Consider the following 12,818-nt stretch of genomic DNA (forward strand, 5'->3'; position numbering starts at 1 on the left):
ATATATACAAGAGGAAGTTTAAAATTATCTACACTTTTGCAAAAACTCTAGATTGGATGCACTGCCTTCAGTGCACTCATACTAAAAGGTGATATTCTTATGGTTATGTAACCAAGATTTGACCCTGATCACTCCAGTTTTCTTTCTTGTGTTACAGAGAAGACATGGTTGCTTTGCTGGTAGTGTGAACCAAGGAAGAACAAAGATCAGTGATCTGATTTCTCTGGTCTGAAAGTGTATTAGGGGCTGAAGTTTTTTGCAGGCTTTCAGTACAAGATGGAGGTAGTGCTCTACCACATGGAAGTGCATATGAGTGGATCAAGAAGTTTTAAAATGGCCTGACAAGCATGAAGAGGGAGCAGGATATTCATCAGCCCCTACCATTGACATAAAAATTCAACAAGCTTGAGAGATGGTTCTGGCAAACTGACGAGTAACTATCAATAAGATGGCATGTTCTGTACAAATGAGCCATGGTCTGCATACAAAATCATCGACTTCCATGAATTCTGTATGAGATAGATGCAAAGAGAACTTACTGAAGGACAATTGTGTGGAAATCTGTCAACACTAATTTAACTGCTACAATGAAAGCAAAGCATTTTTTGTAGAGAATAGTCACAGGAAATGAAACTTTGAGCCAGAATCCAAGAGGCAGAGTATGGAATGAAAACACCCAGAATCAGCAGCAAAAAAGAAATTCAAGACTCAACTTTCTGCAGAAAATGTGATGCTAACCGTCTTTTGGGATGCAAGTGATCGTGAGAAATGGTTAGCTGCACCTCTGACATGAAACAAATTATATCACATAAAGCCAGTACTGAGGCACATAAACTAAACTATGTAAACAACTGCTTAAGTTGGATGTTGAAGAAGGAACCCTGTAATGTGCCCTCTGAATGAATCATATGCCATCATTTCTGGGAGGCAGAGATGAATATACAAATGGGAATCAGAACAACAACCTAAAATGATATATCGAATTCCCTAAAAGATCCTTCAAGTGAAGATTTTACCAGCACGCCACCTCATTCAGAAATATTACAAAACAAATATTATAAAGCACACAAGCTACATCAGGCAGTGTTTGACATCAGCTGCAAACTTACTAAAAATTCCAAACAATGCATATACCACCAAGAAATGCAAGCTCTGCATTGCAGAAAAGAATATAATTCCAAGGAATATGAAAAAAAAACAAGTTTAAATCTTTATGCCAAGAGGAAGATATTCACCTACAACAGCTTAAACAGAACATTAATAGCATCAAATTCACTGGTCTCATAGTGCCCACAAAGATCATAGACACTGCCTCTTTCTCTAGACTCAGTAAGGGAAAAAAAGTCAGTCAGATCCACTTTAAAGAGAAACCTCACAAAAAAAATGTGGTTAGGATTAGGGTTAACTACAGATCTTTCCAGCTCATTCTTCCTAATTTTTAAGACTGAGAAGCTAAAATAAAAAGTTTTATATTTCTGTTTTTAACTTATGTTTTGGTGGAATATTGGTAACCATATAAAGCACACATACTATTATATTCCAATTTTACTTAGTAGTGCTGTTTTGCCTGTAATCTTTTTGAAATAAGTACCAGTCAAGTATTGGGATTGATGTAGCCCCCCCTCCCTTAAAATTTCAGGCTTTGTGGTTGAAATAGAAAGGGTTGTTATTAGTCTTATCCATCCTTCTCATCTTACTAACCTTCCCTCATAACCCTGCCTAGACTCTTCACCTACTCTCTCTCCTATCCTTCAGTTTTAGGGGTCACTTTAGGCTCTTAGTCTTGCAAATTACAAGGTAATTTTCACTAGGGTTGGTACCATGAATAAAGTGACACTCTGTAAAATGGTTGACATTAAGAAGGGCATCCAGCTGTTGAGACCATACCAAAGCAGATATTGGAGCAAGACATTGTCATTTCACTTGTCAAATCCTGTCAAACTATCCAACCCATGTTTACATAGAAGCCAGATGTTAAATGAAGATGGTGATGATGATGGTGTTAGTATCTGCAGTAGTGATTATTTTTATTATTTCAAGTCTTTTCTGTTTGGCTGCCACTTTTCAATTTCTTTAATTTTTGTTCCACTTGATTTCATATTTGGTGTATTGGTGTAGTTTTGTATGGTAATCATTGACATGAAATTTATTTTCACCATAAATCAATAAATAAAGAGTTAATAGCTTTTAAAGTTTGCAAATTTTGAGTTATTTTAGCCAATCAAAAATCACAGACACATAGGTGCCTGTTTCCATAGTAACAAACCAAGCTGCTTACCTCTCTGTTGCTGTCCTATCAAGGCACATGGTTATTTTTCACTTTTTAAATGCTTAAAACACAAGTTATGAGGTGGCCATGAGATGTGCTATAAAATAACAGCTAAATTAGGCCTTAAATCACACACCATAATTTTTGTTTGTTTTTGCATAATTGTATGAATTTCTGTGTGTAGAATACAAATTTGCAAAAATTTTTCTGAAAATTCCAGAAAATAAAAGGGTTATGAGGGGTTATTTGTCGTGTGTAAAGCAGAATTCCACCAGTATTTCATTTGTTTACAGTTTCATATTAAAACATGCTATTTTCACAATTTTGGCAACTTGTGCAATCACACACAGAATGACAGCTTCCAAATCCTGTTTTCTGACTGGGTAAAAATGATCTGTAACTTTTTTTTTTAATTTTGGGGTAAAAAGTGAATTGGCCCCTGAGATTCAGCATGGAAAATTACATAAAAAAAATAAATTAAAAAATTTTCACTAAACTCTAAAATTTCCACAGGTGCAGCCAAACAGAAAAGATCCATTATTTCTCCTCGTATTTACAGCCAGGTCACTGGTGTGTTGTTTAACTGATATAGTGGAATAGACCTGGTGTAATAAAAGACAGAATCATTAAAACAAAAGTGAAGTAAATATAATGGTTTATTCTGTTATTGGTTTCAGTTATTAGCCTAGCAATTATGGTAGAAGAACCTCCTACAAGGGCATCTGTGGGTTATATTGTTCCAGTAATTTTAGTTATTCACCGTACAGTTTCGTTGCTTTATTTTATAAAGGGATGTGACTCAATTCACTGTTTCACACCTCTGTGTGCAAATAAAGACACACACGCACATGTATATACATATGACAATTTCCACAGTTTCCCATGCCCCACATTTCATACACTAAGAATTCATCAACCCAAGTCTACAACAGAAGACATTTGTACAAGGGATCTAAGTCAGAACCATTTAGTTGCAAAGCCAACTTCTTAATCATGTGGCAATGCTTATGCTGTCACTATTAACATATGCACATTTTAAATGTCTACCATGATTTAGTTGTTTCAGTTACAGTATACAATCTTAAATCAAGCAGCTTATTAACCATGTAAAACTCATATTTTTGAATATCAAAATTTGTAATATATTATTGCATTGCAACACCTATTTGCAGTTCTAAAAAAATTATCTTTTTTTAATTTGAACTAGATTAATCTAAAAGAACAAGAATTATGGGTAAAAAATGAGGTAACTAAACTGTTCCATTTTAGCTTTTTCTGTTTCTGCTTCTGTCATTTATTTAGCAATCTTATTTCTTGTTCATTTTTGTTTGATATCTGTATCACTCATGTTTCATAACATAATAGAATTCTATTTCATTGCATCCCAAAGAATTTGTGGTACATTGCTTACTGTAGCAGTAATTATTTAACTGTTTGCTGTAGTATTCATGTTTGCCTGTTTGCTGTAGCAGTCATGTTTGTTTGGAGTAGCATTCATGTTTGTCTGTCTGCTGTAGTATTCATATTTGTCTGTTTGCTGTAGCATTCATGTTTGCCTGCTTTCTGTAGCATTCATGTTTGCCTGCTTGTTGTAACATTCGTGTTTGTCTGCTTGCTGTAGCATTCATATTTGTCTGTTTGCTGAGGCAGTCGTGTTCACCTGCTGTAGCATTCATATTTGTCTGCTTACTATAGCATTCATATTTGCCTGCTTATTGTAGCATTCACATTTGTTTACCTGCTTGCTGTAGCATTCATGTTTGCCTCCTTACCGTAGCATTCATGTTTACCTACTTGCTGTAGTATTCATGTTTGTTTGCAGTAGCACTCATTTTTGTTTGCTGTATCATGTTTGCTTGCTTGTTGTAGCATTCATATTTGCCCGTTTGCTGTAGCAGTCATGTTTGTCTTTGTGCTGCAGTATTCATGTTTGCTTGCGTGTTGTAGCATTCATATTTATCTGCTTGCCGTAGCGTTCATATTTAACTGTTTGTTGTAGCAGTCATGTTCGCCTGCTGTAGCATTCATGTTTGCCTGCTTGTTGTAGCTTTCATGTTTGCTTGTTGTAAGGTTCATGTTTGTTTGCAGTAGCAGTCATGTTTGTCTGTTTGCTCTAGCAGTCATGTTTGTTTGTTTACTGTAGTTTTCATGTTTGCCTGCTTGCTATAGCATTTATGTCTGCCTGCTTGTTGTAGCATTCATGTTTGTTGCCTGCTTGCTGTAGTATTCATGTTTGTTGCCTGCTTGCTGTAGTATTCATGTTTGTCTGTTTGCAGTAGCATTCATTTTTGTTTACTGTATCATGTTTATCCTCTTGTAGCATTCATGTTTGCTGTAGCATTTGTGTTCACCTGCTAGCTGTAGCATTCATGTTTGCCTACTTGCTGCAGCATTCACGCTTGTTTGCCTACTTGCTGAAGCATTCATGTTTGCCTGCTTGTTGTAGTATTTACGTTTGTCTGTTTGCTGTAACATTCATATTTGCCTGCTTGCTGTAGCATTCATGTTTGCCTGCTTGCTGTAGCAGCCATGTTTGTCTGTCTGTTGTAGCATTCATGTTTGCCTGCTTTCTGTAATGTTTATGTTTGTTTGCTTCCTTTAGCATTCATGTTTGCCTCCTTGCTATAGCATTTGTTTGCCTGCTTGAAGAAGCATTCATGTTTGCCTGCTTTAGTATTCTTTGTTTCATTTCTTGAATTCTATACTGTTCATATTCTCTTGCATGCTAACAAGTGTACATGTTCCATTGATCGTTGTATTCATGTTATTGAAGTGACATTTTTAGTTGACATTTTTAGTGACATTTTTAGGCAAAAATATAGCAACTGACTAAGTTACCTTAATCGTTTAGCATTTAAACTGGCCATACCCAGCTTCTCATATCTACCCTACAATGTCATTCCTGTTGTGACCAACCTGTCATTTTTTTTTTAAATCATAGTGTCAGCAGTACAACATTATCCTTTCTTTTTGAAGACGATAAGTTATGATTTGAGGAAAATTTGCCTACTATTTCTTGCATTTTGAGTGACTATATTGAGACTTCCTTGTTGGCTTTAGTTGAAATGTTAAATGTTGTCAGCAGGTCTGGTTGTGATAAAATTAATGCTTTGTAACAGTGCTATGATAAAAATGAATTTTTAAAACATTCTAATAATTTGTTAACTAAAGGTACCACAAAATACAACAGTGTGTTTAAACAATGTTTTAAAAAATATAATCAAACAATAATCAAAATATTTTGATAAAGACTTTAATTTTGAATCAGTACTGAGAGAAAATTTCCAACATCTGTAGAAAAATCATTTTAGCTACCATATTCACTAACACACAGTTGTTCACTTCTCTCTGTCTCATTTTTTTTCTTTCTCTCTTTCTTTCTTTCATCTTTCCTTCCTTCCTTCTCCCCCCCCCCACTCACTCACACTGAGTCTGTCAGTTGACATAATGGTACCTAGGTAGAGTGGATTACAGAAAGTTAAAATATTTCTGTTGCAGTGATAAAATATAAACCATTGCCATGTTTGTCAGTATGCCAACATACTTGACTCCATTGTCATTTGTGCACACTCAAGAAAATGTTTGTAAAATTACTTATTGTACAACTTTTACATGTATTAGGAAATTAAAGAGAAAAATATGCTTCTCAAGAAGTTGGACCATGAACTGGAATATGAACGACATCATTGCTTTGAATTGGAATGTAATTTCAAAGCATACCAGAAGATTATTTCTTCAAAAGGTAATGTAACACAGCTATTCTTTCTAGATGTTCATTAGTGGCTGGCACTTCGTATCATCATCGTCGTCATCATCATCATTTATTACCTTCTTTCACATGCTTGCATTATTGAGGTAGATTTTCTACAGCCTGATGCCCTTCCTGTCACCAATCCTCACTTGTTTCCAAGCAAAGTAATATTTCCTAGTTGCCGGACATGTTTTTTCATGGAAGACTCAAACAACATCACATGTCATTGAATAATTTATATATTGATTCAATTAGTTACTTCTAATATTAATCACTCAAATAGGAAGACGGAGTGAATTCTATTGGGGTTTTTTTATGCAATCAAAACTATGCAGAGTTAGATATCTTGTTTCAGGACACATTTTCAAATTCACTATTTAGTATTTTTCCAAAAGTTGGTGGCTTTTACCTAGTTTAATAAAAATATTCAAATGTTTGTGTCTTTATTGATTTTCATGATGAGAATTCCAGTTGTTTGATCAGAGGAACTATTTATTAATGGTGTTACATAAAAAGAACTGGTGATGGTACCATGTAAACAGCACTGGTGATGGTGCCATGTAAAAAGCCCCCAGTAAACTCTGTGGAGTGGTTGGCATTAGGACGGACATACAGCCGTAGAAACCAAACCAAAGCAGACTATGGAACCTGGTGTGGCCTCTGACCTTACCAGTTCCTATCAAGCTGTCCAGCCCATGCCAGCATGGAAAAATGAACATTAAATATTGATGATGATCATGATGAAATAAGTGAAAGTAGCTGAGTGTTCCACAGACACTTGTACCTTTAATATAATCCTCAGACAGTCTAGCAGCATATAACAAAGCTGTGTCTTTGAATTTTTAAGCACATTCATCATAGAAACTTCCACAGCATTTCAGTGTATCCATTTTCACTTACCAGGCAGCTATAGTACATGATAATTACCTATGGTGTTGCTCACTGGGATCGAACCTGGTATCTCATGATTACAAAATGAATTTCTTAACCATTTAGCCATAACAGCCACTGATCTTTCGCTTGTACATATTCTCTCATTATTTTATGCATATTCTTTCATTATTTTGTATATATTTTCTCCTTACTTTGTACATATTCTCTTCCGCACGTGTACATATTTACTCATTATTTTGTATATTCACTTTATTTTTCCTATTTCTATATCTTTTTTTTTTTCTTCTTTTCTATTTTCTGGATTCTTTAGATGACAAGATCCAAGAACTGAACAACCAAATTCGAGAATTGAAGAAGTTGCAAGACCAGATAGATGACTACCACAATCTCAAAGATGAATATGACAAACTAGAGGCTACTGCTACAAAGTATGTGAAATCAGTTCATTTGGCAGTGACTGCTGCTGTGGCGGTAGTGGCAGCTGCATTTGTTTCGGCTCTTTGCATTCTGAGTTCAAATCTCATTGTGGTTGACTTAGGTGGTTGTCTTTTCGGCACTGTAATATTCTTGTCACCACTATTATGTTGTGGCGATATTCCACGTCTTATTATCTTTGACTTATCTGTCATGCTATTGCTGATAGCTCCGCAAGACAATGATTTTGTTATGTCTACATTGATGGTAACTCAAACTCATATATATCACGTAACTGACACTGACTCCAACTGAGAACTTGTACAATGACTCTACTACTACTCACCTCCTACAACAACTGACTATCTGACTTTATAGTGGCTGATCATACCACTTTGTCATGTGAAAAATGTACCATTTTCACTACATCTCCCCCTTTAGTTTCTTTTTTTCTTTTTGAGAAGCAAGTAATTTTATTTAACTTTATTCTCCCCTCGTCCCTTTTTAGCATTTTTTTTTTCAACTGTAATGTTGTTGGTACCTGGAATGTATTATATAGCTATTCCATAGATTCTTCCAATCTGTTTGGTCCATTTTCTATGAATCTCTTCTTCAATTGGTTTCTGAGTTTTTTTCAGTACCTTTTCTGCTTTTAATTTCATATATCATTTTTCCTATGTACTTTATAATTTTTCCTTCTTCCTGGTATTGTTTTCCATTTTTATACGGCCTCATTTTGGATTGTCTTTCCTGGTACTTTTTCTTTCCTTGTCAGGTAACAGTTTATCAAAAACTGAATTCACCCTCCTTGTGAACATCAGTTCAGCTGGTGAGCTTCCTGCTGATGTATTGGGGTTTGGAGTCACCCTGTATACCCCTAGGAATTACTGCAGAGTAACTTCATCTGTGGCTTCCTTATTTGCTTTTCTCAAAGCTCTTTTAAAAGTGTCCACAAAATGCTCTGTCTGTCCATTTGATCTGGGATGGTAAGGTGCTATTGTTTTATATTCTACTGTGAACATTTCGTAGAATTTTCTAAATTCACTGGACACAAATTGTGTTCCATTGTCAGATACAATCACATCTAGGATGCCAAATTTTGTGAGTAATTCGGGCAAAAAATTTACTACAATTGAAGCAGTTGGTTTTTTACACTTTACAATTTCCAGCCATTTTGTAAAACTATCAACTACTACTAAGTAGTAATAACCATTTAACGGACACACAAAATCGATATGTAGTCTTGACTGTGGACTTTTTACTTCTGGCCAAGGCTCCCATTTTTTAGTAGGCAATTTCGCTGCTAGAGCACATCCTCTGCAGCATTTTACTACGTTTTCAACTTCCTTGCCATCTTCGGCCAATACACATAACTGCACATAAGCGCTTTCATCCTTGTGATCCCCAAATGTCCAATATGGAATTCTTTCAACATTCTTTTTTGTAGTGTCTCAGGTATCATTACCCTTTGACCATACATCAGTATGCCATCACATGTTTGAATATATGTTTACATCTTGTTTTTTTCTTACTGAACCTTTTTTTTTTTTGTTCTCTTTCACTGACCACAGAGATTTTTTATGTTCATTAATGAACTTTCTTTTGAAGTGTGTCACTTTATCTCCTCCAGAGTTATTGGTAATTCTCATACATTGTTCCACATTATGTGTTTAATTTCCTTTTCAGCTCTTAGGGCTGCTATTACTGTGTCCTCAAATGGTTCACCATTTCTGGGCATTAACCTGGATAGGCTGTCAGCATATCCTAACTTTTTCAAAGGTAAATATTCCATAGCATAGTTGTGGCTTAGTAGTATGGTGCCCCGTCTCTGCAACCTGTTTGCTATATGTACTGGGATTCTTTTCTTGGATCCATAAATCATTAGCAATGGGTGACGGTCTGTTTGTAGTCTAAACTGTCTACCATGTATAAACCTGTGGAACATTTTTATGCTAAATATAATCTCCAATGCTTCTTTTTCAATTTGGTTATAATTTTTTTCTGCTGACAATAATGTCCTTGATGCATGAACTACGGCCTTTTGGCTGCTATCTTCACATTTGTTACCAACTAGCATCTGTTGCCAGTAGCATTTCCAACTTCAGATCGAAGTGTGTCAGTGACAAGTCTGAAGTTAACATGCTTTTTAGTTCTTCAACTGCCTTCTGGCATTTTTCTGACCAAAACCATTTGGCATTCTTTTTTAACATTTAGTGAAGCTCTGTGTTGTGTATATTCGGGATGTGTACTTGATTGTAGCTTACCAAGCCTAAAAACACTTGTAATAATCTGATGTTTGTTGGGGGAAGCATATTCTGTATTACTTTGATGGGTCTGGCCTTCATCTCTTTTCATCAATTACTTGACCCAAATATTTGATTTTTTTCATCAAAAATTCACACTTTTCCTCTGTTAGTCTAAGCCTGTATTCATTTATTTTTCCAAATACATTTTAAATATGTCTGAAGTGTTGCTCCACTAACTCACTCTTTATCAAAATATCATCGAGATAAGCGAAAGTGAAGTCGCAATCATTTAACATTGTGTCCATCAGTTGTTGGAATATGGCAGGTACCACTTTTACTCCAAAAGGAAGCCGCTTGAATTTATACAATCCACAGTGTGTTTTGATTGTTAAAAGCTATCGTAATCTTCCTCTACCTATATCTGTAGACAGGCCTCCAAGAGGTCTAACTTCAAGAAAATTTTTCCTCCATTTAGGGTTTGGGAACACTTCTGTGCTTGGTAATGCATAGTTGTGTTCAAGTAAACAGTCATTTAATCCAGGTGAAAAGTCCGCACGCACTCTTAGTTTATTATTTTTTTTCTTTACATAACTATCAGAGTTGCCCAGTCTGAATGGTCGACCTTTTCAATTATAGCTAGACTTTCTAGTTTTTCTAGCTCTTTATTGACTGGTCCAATGCTACAAACAGCATGTTTCATTTGGGCCTAAAAACAGGTGTTGCCTTTTCTTTCGCTGTGATCTTTGCTTTTGTTTTAGCACAACAGCCTAAACCTTCCAAAAACACATTTGGAAACAATTTTTTAATTTTCTATCTCAGTTCTTTGACTTCATTCATTTTAACTGTGCCAACTACATTTTCACAGAGAACACTAATGGGAGTATCCCACATTTTAAATAACTCCATGCGTTCTGTACCAAATAGGTTTAGTGATTTTTTTCAACACAAATGATTGTCCTTTTCATTTCACCTCAAAAAGTTACATTGCAAATACATTCGCCAATGAAATATAGTTTCTTTCATGTAACACCATATGTTACTTGATTTGATTTAAATAATTTCAGCTTACTGATTTGTCTCCATGTTTCTTCATTTATGATAGTGATGTCACATTTATGATAGTGATGTCTAATTGTATTTTGATACTAGTGGTTTCAATTCTCACCTTGATGAATTTTCTGTTCATTGTACAAATTTTTTTCTCTGATGACTAATTTTTTATTTTCTCTCATTTGGTCCTAGTTCTGCAGTGCGATTTAATGTGTTTTGTGTTTCCACAATGAAAACACTTCACTCTTTTGAACAGACACTCTTTTCTTAGGTGCCTACCACCACATGCCATATATGGGTTTATCTCCTGATGTATATCATGTTTTTTGTGAAACACTTTATCCATCTTCTGTCTTTTTCACGCTGGTTTTATCTGTAAACAGTCTCTGCATTGGATTTCTTCTGTGTCATGTCTTACTTTTAATATCATATTGCACTCTTTTGATAGTTTCTGGTTCATTTCCAGCTTTGCAAAAATTTTTGTTTTGACTTCTGTGTCCTTTTTAGCAGTAAGTTCCTGAGCAAAAATCAGGCACATGAATAAGACTGGAGTTAGTTTATCCAGTTTAAATCTCTCGCACTCTCTGTTCTCTCTACCTGCATATGTGGTTCCCATTGCAGAGCTTTCAAATTTCCAGAAGCTGCTTTTTTAAAGGGAAAATTACTATGCTTTCTTTTTTCCTCCCTTAATCTGTAGTTGCATTGCAAAAGTTTTGGACTATGTTTCCTTCCTGTTCTGTTGGATGGCTTCTATAGATATAACATGGAGTTTGAAATAAACTTAGGGAAGGGACTATCTGTTTTTCTGCATTTGATTTAGATGATAATGATCACTATTTTAAATAAAACAGTATATGCCACCACACATCAACATTTTCAACTTGGAGTGGTTGTGACCAGGTTTGCCAAACGTATTTTGAAGAAAGTACCAGATTTAGCAAAAAAAATAAGTACCAAATTTTGCTCGAAAAGTGCCAAAATTTTTATTTGTAATATTTTGCCTATAAATCAACTGAAATGCATAATTTATATTATTTATAATATACAAGGCTTTATTTTAAAGTAACCTACACATATTCAATGTACTTACTTTATAATTAGAAGATTGCATCATCAACAGGGTGAGGTTCCTCTTTGTAACGATGTCCTTGCCCTTCTTTTAATTTAGCACAAAGCTCTGCATTGGGTGTATAAGTTGTGCAGTTTACATCATGAAAAAGACTTTTTGAATGTAACCAAGCATTAATTGTTTGGGTATGCAGTTTAGACCTATTCTTGACTTTAATGTTATTTAGGACTGAAAATATTCTCTTGGCTGCAGTTGAAGAATGTGGTAATGATAGGAGCTGAAACATAAAGCATGATAGGACTGCATAAAAAGCTTCATCTCCAGATTTTTCCTTAGAAATTTCAAACCAATAATCTTCTGGTTTGGTAGCTTCAGTTTTGTCATTGTTATCTTGAAGTTTAAGTTCACTCCATTCTTTATTAAGAGCTTCAATCTGACTCTCCTGAACAATATTTGGAAATTTGCATGCCAGAGGAACAATTGAACTTGGACCATTGTAATCATGAATACTAACTGGGTCTAGTGCCTCTAGAAGCTTCAGGTTAAGGAAGAAATCATATGCAAAGAAGTGCTGAAAAATTTCCTTTACAAGGCACACATAAAAATTTTATGTTTTTGCATGAAATTATCTCAATTCATTTGTACTAATAGATGAAACTTCCTTTATGTAGATGCTTTCAGCTTTTGCTCCTCTGTAAATTTCAATTATGGGAAGATACACTAATGGATCATTGATATTAATTTCATGTAGCTCTTTATTTTTAACAATTTCTTTTTTAACAAAATTGCCAAGTATTCATTTAACAGTACATTTAATAGAATTGTGCAGTTTGTGCATTCTATAGCTTTCTGATTGGAAATCTAAGTTCAACTTAATAATATCTGGCAAAATATATGCTAAAGATGCATAATACATTTCTGTGATTGGATTTGTTAATGAGTTCAGCACATTTGAAGCTGCACTGTTGTTATCTTCAGTAGCAGCAGTAATAAAGAATAACACTAGAGCAGGCCACTGTTCTAGTATTCTTTTGACAACTTGTTCTAAAGATAACTTTCTTTTATTAGCCACACAGGGCTGCACACAGAGGAACAAATACAACTGTAGAGCTTTTCTTTAAAAAA

General features: G+C 34.8%; 1 protein-coding gene across 4 annotated transcripts in view; it reads left to right on the plus strand.

Annotated features, from left to right (window-relative positions):
- Positions 1 to 12,818, plus strand: part of LOC106868476 (uncharacterized) — a 79,982-nt gene that overhangs the window by 29,373 nt on the left and 37,791 nt on the right. For all 4 annotated transcript variants that reach the window (XM_014913757.1, XM_014913758.1, XM_014913759.2 and 1 more), the window contains exons 9-11: positions 3,477 to 3,515; positions 5,891 to 6,011; positions 7,225 to 7,342. In XM_014913757.1, the coding sequence (XP_014769243.1) occupies positions 3,477 to 3,515; positions 5,891 to 6,011; positions 7,225 to 7,342 (278 nt within the window). The remainder of the gene's footprint in view (positions 1 to 3,476; positions 3,516 to 5,890; positions 6,012 to 7,224; positions 7,343 to 12,818) is intronic.

This window comes from Octopus bimaculoides, chromosome 11 (genome assembly GCF_001194135.2).
Source record: "Octopus bimaculoides isolate UCB-OBI-ISO-001 chromosome 11, ASM119413v2, whole genome shotgun sequence".
Classification (NCBI taxonomy): domain Eukaryota; kingdom Metazoa; phylum Mollusca; class Cephalopoda; order Octopoda; family Octopodidae; genus Octopus; species Octopus bimaculoides.